Genomic DNA, 18,665 nt, shown 5'->3' with positions numbered 1-18,665 from the left:
GGGACCCGCTGGAGGGCCGGGTCACGAGGTTCTGTTCACCCATAGAGGCGCCTGTCAGTACGGGGCTGTTTAAAGGAAGCCGCTCTTCATGTGTAACAGCCAGTTTGTCCAGTTTCTTAAAGTGTTTCCCCAGCCGTACCGGAGAGGTCAGTTTGATGTTGTTGGTGTGCGCGGCTCGCCGGGTCCGGATGATGGAGCCGTTCTGGCCCAGGTAAACGCTCCCGTTGATGTTGCTGTGGCTGTTGACATTCGACAGGCGGTTCCTGCGAGATTCAGGGCAGCTTTCTTCTCCGGTCGAGCTGGTCTCATATTCACGATCTAAAACGAGCTTGATCCGCTTTTTTCTGCCGTACTGAAAAAGAGCACAGATGTCAACAACAGAATAACAGCGGCCTTTTCACAAAGCACACACATCACCAGCGGTTGGCCGTCAGAACACACGAGAGAGGCTGAACTTCCTCAAAAATGTCTTTTAAATGAACAAAACAACGAAAGTCTTACAATTAGTTCTGTAACTCTCTATCGCCATCTCTAGGGATGGGTATCGTTAAGATTTTAACGGTATTACTACTCTTATCGATACTGCTTATCGGTCCGGTACTTTAACGGTTTTCTTTTCGGGGCTTTTGGATATATTTTTTTTAATAAAAAATAAGACAAAAAATAAAGAATTTATGAATAGAATAACACTGCTTTATTTTCTGCAATGTAAAATAAATTGTATTCAGCGCGGACCAGCAGTATTAAAAGAAGTGGGTTGGTTCATCATAGCCGCCGCAACAATTTTTTAAAAAAATATTTAAATGTGTATTTTAATGTTTATGTTTGTCCTATGTATGCAAGTAAAGCGACAAATTATTAAGCTCTCAATGATATCAAACAAGCCTGTATATTTATGACCCACATTGATAATCTTATTTACTGTAAACGCTGCAATATTTCATGAAAAAATAAGAATTGTTTTTAATAATTTTTAATTTCACTGGGACTTTAAATAAATGATTTTTTTCTACTAATCAAACCCATTATAATTAGTGTGTGCCCTTCCTACCTGTCTAACAGGTAGAAAATAAATACATTTCTCAAAAACTTTGTTACAGTCTTTACTGCTAAATACATGAAATACATTAAAGTGCCAAAATCACATTGATTTCTTCTTTTCTTTTGTTCTGTGATTAACATAAGTGACAGGAGTCATGGCAGGCACTTAAGAGCTGCCGCTCAAGCAGGTCTAATGCGCTTCCTATTTTCACTACTCTTTGCATTCATTTAAGACTTTATTTAACTCAATGAAGACTGTGCTTGCGAAAATACTAGACAAATTGGGCTTTCTGGCATAATCTTGTGTTTTTGTTCATTCAAGCACAAAAGAGAAGTTAATACTGGTGCGTTGTTTTACAGATTCTGATGCGGCCTTTACACCAGTGGTCACCAACCTTTTTGAGCCCATGATCCCCGACCTCGGAATTGTTGAAAGGCAAGAATTACCACTCAAAAAGTTGAAAATAAAAACAGCCCAGATTGAACCTCCTGCTTTGAGGCCTTTTATTTAGCCTATAATTGTGGGTCTATTTGAATTACCTGAAATTCTTTGTTCCCCTTTTCAGATGCAACTAAGCAAACTCTGTAACGTGTAGAGTTGCCACTTTCAGTGTACCGAAATGAGGTGAAAAACACCAATTCAAACACCAGTTCAAGGACTTTAATTCACACATGACAGCTTTACATTAATCAAGGTTAAGAATAAGTTTAACAAGACCCTAATTATTTAGGTATTTACTGAATAAAGATTTGTTATTTATGATGCATTTATTTGGTTTACTTTTATTAAGAAAATACAGTATATAGATAGAAATGTTATAAATAGCCCCTAATAATGTTCTGTTTCACAAAATAGCTAAAGGTCAATGTAGTATGGAATGGGCTATCATATTAGGCTAATTGAAATTTTAAATAGGTTGTCAGCAGGAGATGTCATCTCCCGCATGAGATAGTACTGGTGCAGTTTATCATCACTGACAGACCTGCGGATCATTCACAATTACAACTTTGTGAATAGACTGATTTTGTCTTTCAGACAAGCTCAACATTAAAATGCGCCGCTTTCTCACCGTATCCCGTTGCTCACACTCGCAAGTTACATTCGCTGAAGACAGAGAGTCGCGACTCCAGATACGCAGACACTATGAAACGCGTGCATCTTCCACACTCGCGGCGCCTGCTTGCGCATCCAGTGTCAAAGCACAAAAACGCGTACACCAATGAACAAGTGATATTTTTATGTCATATAAATAAACTGTTTTAAGTGTAATGCACCGCAACAGTATAGTGACCTCCAAATGACAGTTACGCCACTGCATGCGCGAGTCACTTTGCGTTTGATCTGACCACCGACATTAGAAACACCGAAGAGCGATCACGTGCAGTCGCGCATCACACTGAAATGTGATTAATGATACCGGTCGCATTAAAAACTCGCGCAGGGAATCATTATTTACACAGCCATGAAAAGATTAATGCAGAACTTAATTACATACAACTGCTGAATGAAGAGAAAGAGAGATGCGCTTGCAAAACTGAACATTGATCAGGCACAATATATTTGTCTATTCGTTTTCCTATTAGCCTACTTTCGGGGATCGACAGGTAACGTCTTCGCGATCGACGAGTTGGCGAGCACTGCTTTACACCACACGGAACCGCTGTCGAGTTGCGAAGCTGTCAATATGTACAGTATGTGTCAATACAACCATTTCAAATCGTGCCTAAATAAGTTTAAAGGCCTTTATATGAATAACAGCGTGATTATATTATGTAACGCTAGACAATAATGACGAAAAAACGGATGTTGCGTTAATGGCGTTAAATATTTTTAACACGTTCATTTGAAAAAAAAAAAAAATCACATTTAACAAGTTAACGTTGACAGCCCTAAATTAGACATAACTAGCATTTAAATACATCAAAAAATAAAAATAAGATATTTCCTATAATTTAGCCATTTCTATAGTTAATACATGTTTTTCCAGATAATATTAAGCTCTAAAACATTTTATTGAGTATAAATTTTGAGGTTTTGTGAGTGGGAGGGGGGCCTTTGAATATTGTTGAATACAATTGGGGGTCTTGGAGTGAAAAAGGTTGAGAACCCCTGGCTGAATACAACAGGATTTGAAGAAAAAGATCTTTCTTTGGACAACAGTAACTTCGCCTCCCCAGAAGATGCCCTCACAGTCATTAAACAGAACGACCAGAAAACACATCATTCATGTCCACAATGAGCTCATTTCAGGGATATTTTTGTCTTTTTAACATTACAACAAAAACCTCATCTTCTTGAACACTCACTGCTGATCTAAACTTTTGAAGGTTGACCTGTAAAGGTAAGGCTGGAGAGGAGGAAGCATGCGTGTTATTTAGTGAAGGTTAAAGAGAAATGCCAGAAGTGAGTCAAAGCCCAGAGAGATGAAGGCAAACTTCAACACAGCAAATGAAGACATATCTCAATCTTACTGAACACATCATCTGAATCCTCATCATCAACTCTCGGTGTTACTCGGAGCATCATCTGAAGCATCACTTCTGTCAGATGTCAGGTTTTCTTCATTCTCAGCTATAGGAGGGAGTTTATTGATGTCTGAACCTCTACCGCTGGTCACAGATAAGCTGCTCGTGCTCTGGATGATATCATCTTGTTTTTCCTCTGAGGTAGGTCTGATTCTAGAGACACTTTCATTCATCTCTTTGTCTTCTTCATTGTCCTCATCTTCACCTCTCTCTGCTCTGGATCTGTAACTGGATGCTGATGATGTCTGTGAATCACTGTCTGAAGAAACAGTAGTAGAATCGAAGCTTTCAGAGGTCTTGCTGCTGTGTTTGGAGTGAGAAGATCTGACGGACACTGCTCTCTCTCCGCTGTCATTTGAACGACTTTCCTGACTCTCTGTACTGGACCCGGACCCGTCCTCCGTCTCAGAAGCCTCATCTGTTTCTGTCTCGCTGTCCTGCTCTGTGCCTGACTCTGTCTTTGACTCTGTGTCGTCTGTCTCTGTGTTTGTCTGGCTCTCTTTGTCCGAGTCAACATCGTCCGAGTCTAATGGGCTCATCTGCACTCCCTCCTGGAGTCTGTATGGATGAGGTGTGAATGACGTGGCACTTCCGGTGTAAGACTGTGGAATGACGTCTTCACTTATTCCACCTTTCTCACGCTCACTTTTCCCACTATCACCAGGCATAGTCTCCGATTCCCTCTCTGACTCCATATGTGTCCGAGAGACGCTCCCGTTGCCATCTCCCATCCCGCTAGTGTGGGTCAGAGAATTCGGCAACGTTCTTAAGATATTCATCTGACTCAAAACTTTTCCAAGTCTTGTCTTTGCAGACGGCATTGCTTCTTTAGTCTGGAAATAGCTGCCGTCAATAACCATGCCGCTGTCCGCGCTGTTTGATCGATGTCTTGTGGTTGGTTTGGAGACATCGATACCTCCTCCATTCTCCTCTGGAAATATTCTGTTCTTTCTCCACGGAAAGTGGTATGAGGCTGGTGGACCAGACTTTCTTTGAGACAGTTGTTTTATAGGTGCTTTGAGTTGACTTTCAGTCTGTGAGCTGTGAGGGTGCGCGGTTCTCTCTGTTGGTTGTTGCTCAAGCTTTGGAGTCTGGTCTCCAAAAGCCTGTCTGGGGGGCCGGCGTGGTGCCACCCCGCCTGGAGGTGAAGCCAACCTTCTGCCTTTCCTGACAACCTGTTACATTGATATCAGTCCAGGCAGTTTATCATTCTGAATGCTCAGATCAACATCTCAGTTCACCCGTCATTCATATCACATGCTACGCAATACAGAACATTAACTTCAGGCCGTTTCACATGACTCAATGTAAAGAATAGCACAACATGAGCTACTGCAAGGGTTTCTTTTGATCAATACTATAGATTTTGAAAAAAATACATTACATAAATATTTCAAGTGATTATTCGTTAACCAATCAGCCTAATCAATTTAATTATTAACAATTGGTTAGATATAAATAAGGTTTGGAATCAAAAATTAAAAGGAACAGGAATCGAAATTAATTAATAACTTGAAATTAATTCTATCAATTCCTGTGTGCATATTTTCAGCAGTGTGCATGTGTTAACTTGTGATTAAGCACAGGAACCACAAATTTACCATAGTTTCATTATAGTAACTACAGTTTAACCATGATGTAGTTCAGCTATGGTAATACAAATTGTAATAAATCAGACAAAACGTGGTTGCGGTGCTCATAAATAAATATATATTTAGCAAATCAGTCAATAATCAGGCTAAATGACCATACAGGTTAATGTCTAAATGTTTTACTTCAATTGTGGAATCGAAACTGGGAATCGATAAGAATCGGAATCGGTAAGCAAAATTGAAATCGATAAAATTCAAACGATACTCAACCCTAGATATAAATGAACTCTAAACATCTCTACTAGATAAATCTAGATACTTAACGCATGTTCAAAAACGAATAAAATCACATCAAGAGGGAAAGAAAGAAAAACGTTTGACTAGTCCTGTATTCTCTTGTTTTAATTCATGTTGCAGTTGTCTTTTTTAATTGTAGTGAACTGTTTTGGTTGTTTAGTGTTGTTACGGTTCTTTGTCATCTTTCTTTCTATCCTCAGTGTTTTTCGTGTTGCGGTCACATTGGTGCATGATGTGGACTTTGAGAGACTTACACTGAAGCCATGCGAAAGGGCCTTGAGCCATAAACACAAGACAACTTAATTTCACTTTATATTGGTTTAAAGAAAACGGATAAGACAGTGTTACCTCTCCGTCTGAGTCGTGTGGGCTATAGTAGTAGCTGCCGTCATCTTCCATAATCACCTCTCCATATTCATCATACATGCCAGTGGGAGAGATGAGCTTCCGACGGCTCCCGTACTGAGGCAAGTCATAACTGAGACATCAACCAGAGAGATTCATTAACATACTAAAAACACGCAAACATTTCTGTCCCTCAGACACATCTACAGGCTCTTCACACACAGCACCATCCCATCATGAACATGTGCAGATGTTTGACAAAAACAGAATACAACACAAGAGAAACAGAGGCTGTAAAACTGACTCTAAAAGTTAAACTAAACCTGTACTATACAAAATCCAATTTAGTAGCAAAAGTTCGACATGAAGTTTATGTGAAAGGTCAGAGCGGAGCTTCATGATGGACTCTCTTAAGAAACTCTTATTATTCAGGATTCTACTGACCATCAGTCTCTATAAACCCAACTTGATCTTATTGAGAAACTTCCAGTCACACTCTAGTTAGATGGTCACATGTAAGAGAGAGTTGATCCTGATAAAAACTGTATGACACTAAGAACAGAAAGGTCTTTGATCTTCTGCGATTGGTGTCCTCTTCCTCACAGGCCGTCAACCGTTCATTTCTTTACATTTTCTTCTACATGTTATGATTCCATATGGACACAAGGTATGTTATCGTGATCTCATAGAAAACAGTTCTCATAGTTGTTACAGTCAAAAAACATGTTTTGTGCAGAAGTGAACAGAGAGAGATGTGATTTCACTCACCTGTGATCATAATTATAATAATCCTGTGTATAATAGTCCTGTCCTGGGTCAATGCCAGACTCCATCGACAGCTCCTGTGGTCACAGTACACGTATAACTCAACATGAAAACAACTCAAACACTTTCTTTGTTTGGCAGGAGCGGGTGAAAATAATGGAAAGAATGGATTTACAGTAGAAATAAAGACACGGAAAAACATTCACATATGTATAACCTTTATTTACATGAAGCAGAAAATAATGAAAAGTCCAAAAGAAAATGAGTTTGACAGAGAAATCGAGAGAAGTTCTACCTCTGGTCTTAAGAGAGAAGGTCGAAGCAACTGCTGTTGCTATAAAACATGCAGACAGAAGAGAAGAGAAAAGAAGAAATATTACATTTCTAAATCTGTTTGCAAGTAAATGAAGGAGAATCCAGTAGATTCAGTGGAGTCCACTAGAGAAAAATTATTCTGATGATTATCAACAGAACAGTTTGAGGGAAAAGTTGGATTTAAAATTGGAAGTGGCCAAAATTCACATGGCCAATATCACACACTTTGGTGGAAAACGAGAATGTTTTCCATAAGAAAAAAACAAGAAACAAATCACTAAAACATTTGAAAATGACCAAATTCTGTGGTGATAATGAAAGTGCGTAAAGAGCCGGTCACAGATGGCAAATAAAAGCAGATCGCAGGGCTCTTGTCTCAAACTGAAGGGGTTTATTTTGTGATAATAACCGTATGACTGAACATCATTCTGAATATTAAATGACTATTGACCCAACAAATGGACATTAAATATTCATTTAAAGTAAAGAACGACACCACAGAGAGTCATGAAAATAACACTAAGAGATCAGGGGCCTCATTTATAAAATGCTGCGTAGAAACCGTCCTAAATTAGATTTTACGATCATGGCGTACGTGTGAATAATAGAACGAACGTATGCACAGAAAACGCTTGTACGCCTCTATCGGATACGAAATCTATGAATCACAAATGATCTTGAAATTGTGCGCAACTGTCTACTTAGTGTCATTGATATATGAAAGAGCACCTGTCAACGTCCAAATCCTATACGAATGGCTTATATTTCCAAAAACCCGCAGCACTCAGACAAGCAAAAGTGCGTACGTCTGCTCAGACCCTGATGTGGCGCTAAGCACTTTTCCACTTCAAAGACCGTTTTTGTAAATATGAACGTTGCTGTGGATTTTTGCGTACGCACGTTTTATAAATGAGGCTCCAGATGTCTGGAGAGTTTCATGGTCTTTATATGTAAGAATACACAATCCGGTATTCCAGAGAGTTGGGGCCGGATTCACGAAACATTCTTGAGAAAATTCTTCTTAGCTGCCATATTTTTTCTTAAATTCTAATTTAATTCCAAATTCTCAAAACAAAAGCTGTCGTAAATATCATCTTAAAATGTCTTTGGTTGTTTCACATGTGGCGTGTGTTGTATTGAGCCAGAATCATAATATTGACATTGATTTGCCATTAAGGAATATTTATATTGATATAATAATGATAAGTTCTGGCCCACTTACTTTAGCTTTCATTATTATAAACGGAGATACTGTGATAAAGTGACTCGAAACGGAGAGGGTCACAATTATTATGGCGTAGTAAGTAGCACACAAAGAAGAGTATTATAATAAGTATAATTTTTAATGCTTGCTAACATTTTACCAAACATGCGATCGTAAATGCCATTCAACACATCACATGCTAATACATACAGTCAATATAAGAATGTGCTCGTTAGACACAAAACGTTTAGTGTATAGATAAACATATACAGTTACCACACGAGCAAGCGAGTGTAATCATTGAGAAAGCATTGAGAAGTTTTTAAGAAATATTTGAGAATCCCAATTACGAACTTCCTATAATTTACCTTAAGAACAATCTTATATTTTGTCTTAAGAACAGTTTCGTGAATCCGGCCCCTGAAGAATAACAAAACTGCAAATTATAAAATTTATTTTGTTTCTTAATATAAATAAATGAATTTATTTAACACTGTTGTCTTTTCATATTGATGTTATACAGTAGAAGCAATAAGAACTGAACTCTGATTTTACTGCTTTATTTGAACAATGAATAAACTAAAACTAATCAGAAAGTCAAAGTTCTGACAGATTCAGCCTTCAGCAATTCCAAAGATGAAATCTTTCCTCCTCCATCATCATTCTTATCAAATATCATCTACTGATAAAAATGATGAGCAATAAAACTGTCTCAGGACGGGACACAATGCAATTGAAAAGAATATAAATACACACCTCCTGATGGCCGTAGCCTCTCCTGTGAGGAGATAAGAGAATGAAAATGAAGTCAGTGAGATTATCATGATAAAACCTTGATATTTCATATCTTGAAAGTGTTCTAACATTCTGAGACTGACAGTGTTGCACAGATTTAAATACATGAGATGAGAAATAGTAAAGAGACCAAGAAGAGATGATGCTGGGGTTACAAAGACAATTACTATTTTTCACAGCTGCCTCTGATAATTTGAATAACATTGATGTGAAATAAGAAATATACACATATCATCGTCATTCTAGCTCACATACTGTAAACTATTGATAGTTTTGAAAATGTTACCTATGGCCATTTTTATGTGGAACAGTCGGAAGAAAGACTGGAGATGAATGATAGGAGGAAACATAAGATCAGAAAATGAAGGTGTACACATCCATCTTAACCATCATATGTGACTTTCAAGGGACTTTGTTTTGTTCACATTTCTGTCCATACTCAAGCGTATCTCTGCAGGTACAATAACATGTTGGGTGTGTGTTGAATATCATTATAATGGTGTTCCTTAAATTGGTTAGAAGTTTCATGTCAGATACTTGTGATGGTCAAAACCCATTTTGATATTTGTTTGTGGTTCTCTCATTAGGAGTTCATCTCAAGCTCATTTATTAAACACTTAAAGCTGAACTGAGTAAGAGTTGAGCCATTAGCATCACCACTGATTCCTGTAAAAAGTCCATGATGAAAACTTTCGTTGAGCCGCCGCAAGCATCATGGTGTCACTGTAAAACACTATTAGAGAAAAACACACGTGATGACGTGCATCAGTGATGGCAGATGAGTCATGTTTGTTTGGGTCTTGATTTCCATAAACATGTTTGGTGTCTAATGTGTCCTGGGGGGTATTCCAGAAAGCTGGTTATGTGACATACCTGGGCAAGTTTAAGGGTTAGTTTGCTGATAACCCCAATTTTCTGTTCCAAAAATGGAGATAACTTTCAGGGTAAGTAACCATAGCAACTTACTCTCTAAAGATAACCTGCTCCGGTTCTAAACCTACGGTTTATGTAACAAAGATAGCCATGATAAGTATATATTTAAAATATTACAGTATAAAAATTGTGCATTTATTTTAAATATTTATATACTTCATTAAATTATTAATTTATAGCCTTTATAGTTTTATAAACACATAATTTATATAATTTAATTTTATGATTTTCATCCTGCACTTTATACACTGATGCAGATTTAAGTATTCTGTGAAAAATACACAAAAATACACAAGTCAAAAACTAAGCTTCCCGGCCGTTTCCATGGTGACTCATGAAATCTGTGATCCATTGACAATGTCTTCATGTTGTTTCTGTGATCGCTCGTTAACTCTGGGTATCTTTCGGGAGGTTGATTGAACTAACTCTTATCAGGTGTTTTGGAACGACATGATCATGGTAAGCAGGTTTTGGGGTTAATCGACCGAAAGTTCTGGGTTAAACTGGTGGTAAATTAACCCTGCTTTCTGGAATACACCCCTGATTGCACCACAGATCACATAAATAAATGATTGTATGACATGGGAACATGTTTTCTAGTCAGGCTTGCTTAGGTTTCTGTGTAAATGAAATGATGCATTTCCCTGTTGTTATGCCGCCTTAGCACTTCATCTGTAGACATCAATTGTATTCTGTTTTACTCCTTTATCTGTACAAGCAGTTTTAAACATTCACTGAAGTGCTTTCAAGCGTGCAACTTTGTTTCAATGTGTTACAATTTCCACTGAAACAGGAAGTTAGGGCGGGACATATTGAGCGGCTCCTCCTCCTTAAAATAGCCAATAGTGTTTAGTTCAGAATGATGTCATGAAAATGACTCATCTATATTGACAGAAATGGATACTTGTAAGTTTTGTCTGCATTTAAAGTCCGGGAAAAGAGAATTCTGAGAATTGTTTCTAAACACATTATAGATGTTAGAAATGTATTGCTGAAACACACTACAAAGACACAGAAGTATGTAGTACTGAATTGCGGAGTTAAACCGTTAAACAGTTTTTTACCGTTTGGGATTTTTGGGCAGGGCTAAATCAGGGGTTCGATGAAGCAATGGAGCGTCCGAGCATGCATGGCCCCTCCCCTATCACTAGAGCGCCTAGCATCAGGTGTCTGCTCAATCACGAGCTCACGCACACGCTTTCAGCCTGGGGACTCGGCATTGGTTGAGCGAAGTGAGTGAGTGTGGCTTCAGCGCCAACAGCGGACACGAGCATGCATGGCCCCTCCCCTATCACGCCCCCAGCGTTTGAGAGCAGAGAGTCCTGCAAATTTTCCAACATTTTGATAATTTATTTTATTTACTTGGATGTTTTTTCCTCCATTCAAATTTGGCCGGGTGATTGATAACACACTTATTCAGTTGTGTGACAAACTCAGAACACATATTTTAAAGGTGCAGTGACCTGCCGGTTTTTATTGTTTTATACTATTGTCTGATGTCTACTTATGATGTTTGCGTGGTTTTTACATTCGAAAACATCAAAATCAATAAGTAATTGGCTAGTTCCTACCCTGGTTTTGAGGCCGGCTGGAGAAACGCTCGGTTTTTAAGGGCGGGCCGCAGAAGACTTGGAAGTAAATGCCCACTGTTATGATTGGATAGCAGCTTGCATAGTTGTCTTAGCCTTCTGTGAATTTGGTTAGACACATAACGTTACGTAACCTATTTCCCGGATGTGATGGCAAGGCTTTGCGTATAGCTTGTATAGCCTATAGTTGTATGGTGTTTAGTGATATATGACCGTACATGTCAGCATTTAAGACCCGCTAACTGGACAGAAGATCACCGTGATCACGGGTCTCAAATGTTATAGTTTTCATGATAAATAAACAAACGGTTGACTTCCGGCCAAAATGACCCAGCACCAGAAATAATATCAAAACACTTCAAAACAGCCTCCATTATTCGCAAACGGTGGATAAAACCTTGAAAAATGATATATGAGCCCGCCAAATCACAGAGATGCCAATTACAATTATTACAAATGACTAGAGGTCCCCAGGTAATACTATTAGGGCATTTCAAGCGATCTCTAACAAAGCAATAGTGACGCATAGTACAAATATGTTTTACTCACATAAGATTGCTGCACCATTCCTATCGGATCCAATATTGACGGCACAGCACTGCTTTTTAATTTTAGTCTCTCCGCAAAGACTTGTTCAAGGAATCCGCATTGAAATGAAGCGAACAAACGCTCAATGTTTTCCCCACTTGAGCTGGAACGTCTTTAAAAATGAACTTCAACCACACATTCCTACTGTCGGAATCCGAAGGAAGGTTATACAACGATCTTCCACAACCAGGCACTGCACAATATTTTGCGATCTTAAAAGCATGATGCTTACACTCGCTCTATCTGGTTCCGTACAGCTTGTGTTCAGTACTGTTATGCACGAACCAGTGGGCAGGGCTCGAGAAGTAGGCGTTGATATTCTTCTGTGGAGGCACTGTTCAACCTATGGTGCATTCCAGGACCTGCCGTTCGCTGAGGCTTGTGTCAATAATAGTTGTCATTTCAGTAACAAGGGCGTTTTCAGGTCTGACACTTACAGGATGTTCGCTTTAATATGATTCCCTCTTATATAACAAAAGCTCGGGTTAAAATTGTGGTCTTAATTCACTGCACCTTTAATGTCACTTTACTCAGACTTTAATCTTCCAAATGTTATTTTTTTCAATGTTTTAGAGCACACTAGTTTATGGATACGGAAAACAATCTTTATGGTTAAAAAGTCTGTTGAAGGTTCATCAAACACAGCATCATGTTCTGAATGTGTAAGAACACAACGCACTCAAGTTTGACAGTAATGTTATGATGTATAGCAGGTTTCATTAGTGCTGTAATAATTAAACATGAGAATAACTTGAATGTGTTTCTGTTGAGAAAACACACAGAAGACATATCGCCCATCGCACAAGCTCTCTCTCTCTTTCTTCTGCATTTACACTACATGTTAAAACAGCACTGCATAGGTTAATTATTATTCATATTTTACCCAACCGTGGATAGAAACAACTCAACACTTCACAGGTCACTCAAGCAAACACTTGTTTCTGTCTAATGGGCACATGAATATTTGTTCATTGTTTGGCAGTTGACTTGGCGTGAATTCATGACTGCTTGAGTGTTTGATAATGAATCAAACCTGATCCAGCACATCTATTGAGTAACAATACAAAACCAACAAATGAAGAGAGAAATGAGAAGTGTTGACAGTATAAGCTGTAGATAATCATTTGAAAGATCTCATATGCGTTTTAGCATTTTACATGCAATGTACAAGATCTTTTCTGTGCCAGATACCAGTGGAAAAAAGAATTCAGCAGACAGTGTAGGGGGCTACACCCGACACAAAGTGACACTAGTGTTTTTGCTAGTTTCAGCTAGAAGCAGTTAGCTTTTTCACGTTGTTTTAAACTAGCAGGTCGTTAAACTGGCAAAAGTGGATTCAGACACCTAAGTGCAGCTGCGCTTCAGACCATATGCTTATAGATCATTAAAATAAAGCCCTAAATGCTAACAGACAGAGAAAAAAGACAAATGAGAGTTCAGTGCATGCAGTGTTCCTCAGAGCAAAGCTTTATAGAAGACATTCATCCCAACCAGTGATGGTAACATGAGACTCTATGAATAAGACAAGTGCTATGAGTCTGTGACAGAACTAAAACACAGCTCGAACGAATAAAAGGCCTCTATAAATGTTGCTCTAAATAATAAAACACAACTGCACAACTTTTCCAAACCAAATGAAAAATGCATCGATTACAAAAAATGTAAAGAATAAACACTTCACTTCAGCCTACAGTGTGATCAAACGCATTTATAAGACATGACAGGAATGTAAAAACAGTCTAAAGGAATGTTCACAAAGGATGTGTGTTATCAGTCAATGATCCCATCAGAAACAAACAATGAAGCCATTCAGTAAATCTGTATATTTACAGTACATATAGTCAAAAGATATGATTAAGCTTTAAATGTACTTCTTCTCAATTTTATGACACCATTAGTTGTTTGTAACATTAGAACGTGTCCTTTGTGAACAGCCCGAAAAGAGAAACCGCAACCAAGAGAGTGTCACAGGTTAGTGGATTGAGACGGGAAGCGCTTCTCCAGCTCCTCCACGAGTGAGTTCATGTTTGGATTGGCCTGTAATTGTGATGCTTCCTGTACAGGTTCCACCTCGCCGGCTTCTGATTGGACAGACACTTCTGGTTTGAGCACAATCTTTGGAGGACGCTGCTTTTGATCTATTCGACTGTACATGTTGGCAACGGACTTCTCTAGGTCTGCTATGTTCTGGATGTTCTTAAGGATCCCCTTGAGTTCCCTCTTGGGAGGTTCCGGCTCCTGTGGTGGAGGAGGTGTGGGGCGTAAGGACACAGGTCGGAGGGTTGAGACTGAGGGAAGAGGAGGAAGGACGAACGGAGAAGCGGACACAGGGCGAGACAAGGTCGGGGATGAAGACGGAGGGAGGGGAGGAGGCGGTGGCGGAGTGGGTTGAGGAGGAGCTGGAGAAGATGGAGGGTCGGGAATGGACTGAGGAGGTGGACTGGATGGAGGTGGAGGAGGTGGTGACGGTGGTGGAGGAGCAGGTATATCTGGAGGGTCTGGTATGATCTCCACATTGACCTCGTAGGACTCCACATCAAGACAGCTGGTCATTCTGCTGTACTTGCGCAGGACTGGTGGGGTGGGCTTGCGACTAGGCGGAGGGGTTCCGTCACTCTGAGTGATGATTATGGCTGGATGTCTGCTGTTTGAAGACTGCGGGGTCTCAAAAACAGACAGAATGATTTCTGAAGACAGTGACCCACGGGAGTCCTGACCTTGCTTCTGTTTGATCTCCTGCAGAGCCTGATGCTCAAACTTACGGGCCTGTTCCTTTACCGTCAACTTGGGATTGGGATCTTCATCTGTGAACTCATCGAACCCCTCCAGCATTTCTTTACTGTCCTTCAGCTCGGACCTGAGCAGCTGTATTTCCCACTGAACCGGGTCCATCACCACCCCTCTGCTCCGTAGGGCTTCGCTGCTTTCCCACTTGTGCAGTCTAGAGGGTAAAGTCCAGGAGTGACCTGAGCCCGACGATGGAAAGCGCAGGATAGATTTACTCAAACCTCTCATGCTGGGCGAGTACAGTCCCAGAAGGAACCTCCGCCGTTGATTCTCGGGGCTGCTGATTGTGCCGTCATCATGGTACAGGGGGTTGGTAGTAGTAAGTGGGTTCTCTTCTGAAAGGAAGGTGACGTTGCTCTCTGACTTGGGCAGGTTGTTGAGCAGGATTCCATTAGCGGTGGACTGCTTGTGTGCAGTGATGGCGCGGGATGCAAACGTGCTAATGAGACGCTGGCGATCGCCCTCCTTTAGAACACACCTCTTATTCCTGTTTTCAGCACATCCGCAAAGAGAGACAAAGACTGACTTAACAAAGAACGTGAACAGTCTTGTAGACTAAGAGGTGGGAGAGAAGCCGGCTATGAAAAGCACTTACTTGGAAAAACTACAGCGCTAAACACACAATAAAACAAAGAGTCAGCAAAGGCCACTAATACTGGTGGTCCTATAACAACACACCGCAACTATCTATAGTATACTCTCACAGCTAGGCAACTCATCGCAATGAAGGAATGTATACAGTAGCTTTAAGACGAACATTACAATCACAACCATGACAAACTTTCAGAAAATGTCTCGGTTACGGATGTAACCTCCGTTCCCTGATGGAGGGAACGAGACTTTGTGTCGAGACAGAATGGGGTTTAAACTTGAGAACCTATCATCTTTGATTGTAGAGGGGAGATCTCATGGGAGTAGTAGTGCGGAGCTAAGGCGTCCGTGCCGAGGGGGACCTCGGTCAGGGAGTACCAAAGCGGGCAATGGGAGGTGTCCAGGGAGGCGAACAGGTCCACCTGTGCCTGCCCGAACTGCTCCCAAATGAGCTGGACAGTGCAGGAGTGGAGTCGCTGCTCTCCGCGGAGCGTGACCTGCCGAGAGAGCTCATCGGCTGTCTGGTTGAGGTTGCCTGGGATATGAGTGGCCCGCAGGGATTCCACCAGCTGCAGACTCCAGAGGAGGAGGCGTCGGGCTAGTTGCGATATCTGCCGTGAGCGGATGCCACCTTGGCGGTTGATGTACGCCACGGCAGGAAGGAACCTCTTCAGAGCAAGCCAAGCGGCCAGCAACTCTAGGCAATTTATATGTCACTGCAGGCGTCGGCCCGTCCAATGTCCCGACACTGCATGAACGTTGCACACAGCACCCCAGCCGAGCAGGGAGGTGTCTATAGTCACCACGACGCGCCTCGAGACCTGCCCAATCGGGACTCCAGCCCGGAGAAAGGACACGTCTGTCCAAGGGGCTAGGGTGCGACGGCAGTGAGGCGTGATGGGGACACACCTCATGTCGATGTGCCACGCTCTCCAGGGAACGCGACTCTGAAGCCAATGCTGAAGCGGTTTCATATGCATCAACCCGAGTGGCACGACTGCTGTCAAGGATGCCATATGCCCCAGGAGCCTCTGAAAAAGTTTCAGTGGGACTGCTGATTGCCGCCTGAAGAGGGTCAGGCAGCGCAGCATTGACTGGGCGCGCTCGTTGGTAAGGCGCAAGAATGGGGCGTTGCAGGTCTTGGTGAGCTCCTCATGCACCTCCAGGAAAAAAGGTACCGGGGCGGAACGCTGCGGGGAAGGCGGTGCGGTGCATTGCAACCCGAGGCTTGCGGCGACCCGGGTAAGCATGGCTGACATCTCCGCGTCAGCCTTGTCCTGGGCTCGAAGCCTGGAGATCCAGGGAGTCTTCAGCATCTGATGCGACGAAAACCTCATCCTCCTCACGCTCTTGCGTGGATCCGCTATGGGTCGGTCGACTGCCGCCCATTGGAGACGGGTTCGGTGAGCGTATCGGGGCCTGGACGGTCCGCGGCATTGATTGTGATGGGTTAACGTCAATGAGAGTCCCCATATCACCAGGGCCGCTCATCGCTGCAGGCGGCTTGGCAGCCGCCGCGGAACAGAAAGCAGACAATGTTGTGGCTGCGTCCAAAAAGAACACAGTCAACCGTGACTGCAACACCTTGATAGACATATGCTCGCAGTGCGGGCATGCCGTATCCACGAACGCTACTTCAGCATGCTGGCGGCCCAGACATGTGAGGACGAGGCGGTCGCATCCAAAATTATAGCGGCGAGACATGCCTGGCTACATGTGCCTGCTGTAGGAAATTTTAGCTCTTTTAGAAAATTTGCTGTAATAGACAGCTAGGTTCGCTACTGAAACGCCCATGGGAAATCGCACACACACAAGGATGAATCCTCTGCTCTGCATCATAGAAATCCCAGTAGTCAGAGAGATAATAGCTCAGCATTTAAGCTGCGCAGGTTCCAAAGAACTAAAGGTGAATGAATGGGCACGCCATCTCCCTTTTAAACCCGTATGCACGGGGCGGAGACTGGCATGCCATGCCATTCGCCAAGTTGATTGGCCTTTTAAAAAGTATAATCAGAGATGATAGGTTCTCAAGTTTAAACCCCATTCTGTCTCGACACAACGTCGATAGACCGACAGAAAGGGAACCACATTTACACATTGTTTAAACTGTTGACAGGACAGAAATCTGTCTACTTACTTAGGTCTGATATCCAAGAAATGAAAAAGAAAAGACAGAAAGAATAAGTTTAAGGCATGGGTTAGCGAGACTGAAAAGCGTGTGGTTTGTTTGCACATCAACCAAGCCATTGGGCCCTATCGTACACCGAGTGTTTTTGCTAGTTTCAGCCTGACGCTGTTGTCATTTTCCCATCCTGTGCCGCGTTGTTTAAATAGCAAATGCATTTGCGCTCATTTGTGCACCCATGGGCGTGTTGGTCTAAAAAAGAGGTGTTTTCAGGCGCATTGTTGGCGCGTTGGTATTTTGAGGAACTGAAAATAGACTGCACCATAGACCAACTCAAACCTGGTCTAAAGTCAATGTTTTTTTTGTTTTTTAAAGAGCGTGTTAGTAGAAAATGCGCCTCTGGGTGGGTCCACAACGCTCTTGCACTTTACTTATTACACAGTGGGAAGTGCAGCAGCACACAAAAATGCCAAATATAAAAAATAAATGGATTACAATGTAAAAGATTATTATTGTGTACATAAAGATAAAAATAAGGGTTGTCCTGTAGATGGTCTGCTCGCGCGCTTTAACCTCACGCACAAGCAGATGCGTTTCCAGAAGCGTCCAGTCTTTGCTCTTGCAAATTCCGCCGTGTAAATAGCGAATCCGCCATGGCGCGAGCGCAACTGGCTCTTAAAGGGAATGAGAGATGAGACTCTGATTGGTTTACTGCACGTTACGCCCAAAAAACACCCATTACTCATTAAGAGAATAGGGACAACCCATTTAGACCCTGTGCCCGGGCGCGCCAACCGTTTTCCCGTCGTTAAACTAGCAAAAGTGGATTCGGACAGCCCTGAGTGCACCCGCGCCGTGCGCTTTAGACCATGCGCTTAGATAATTAAAATAGGGCCCATTGACTATTTGCTGATTAGAAACTCTTTACACCTGTCACAGCGGTGTAATGGGTATATTGAAATAGAATAGGTACCCTATATAAACAGCAGAAAAAATCACTTTAGTGATATATAACATATGTGGCAGTGCCAAATATAACTATGACTCAAAAAACAAAAGAAAGAAATATCACAAAAATACTAAAAGCTTTTAGCCTAATATTGTCTATTGTAATATTGTAATTGAGGACTGTGTTGTAGAGATCAGACTACATTGACACTCATTCAGTTAAA

At 41.5% G+C, this 18,665-nt stretch overlaps 1 protein-coding gene across 1 annotated transcript in view; it reads right to left on the bottom strand.

Moving 5' to 3' along the window:
- Positions 1-238: 238 nt before the first annotated feature.
- Positions 239-18,665, bottom strand: part of pcdh15b (protocadherin-related 15b) — a 285,327-nt gene continuing 266,900 nt past the window's right edge. The window contains exons 34-39 of the mRNA XM_057358597.1: positions 8,842-8,863; positions 6,862-6,900; positions 6,570-6,643; positions 5,805-5,934; positions 3,514-4,742; positions 239-352 (exon numbers count right to left, since the gene is read on the bottom strand). Coding sequence (XP_057214580.1) covers positions 3,540-4,742; positions 5,805-5,934; positions 6,570-6,643; positions 6,862-6,900; positions 8,842-8,863 — 1,468 coding nt within the window. The 3' untranslated portion in view covers positions 239-352; positions 3,514-3,539. The remainder of the gene's footprint in view (positions 353-3,513; positions 4,743-5,804; positions 5,935-6,569; positions 6,644-6,861; positions 6,901-8,841; positions 8,864-18,665) is intronic.

The sequence above is a fragment of the Triplophysa rosa genome, linkage group LG18 (assembly GCF_024868665.1).
Source record: "Triplophysa rosa linkage group LG18, Trosa_1v2, whole genome shotgun sequence".
Lineage (NCBI taxonomy): Eukaryota > Metazoa > Chordata > Actinopteri > Cypriniformes > Nemacheilidae > Triplophysa > Triplophysa rosa.
The sequence above is the reverse complement of the archived record's forward strand: the minus strand, read 5'-3'. Positions and strand labels throughout refer to the sequence as shown.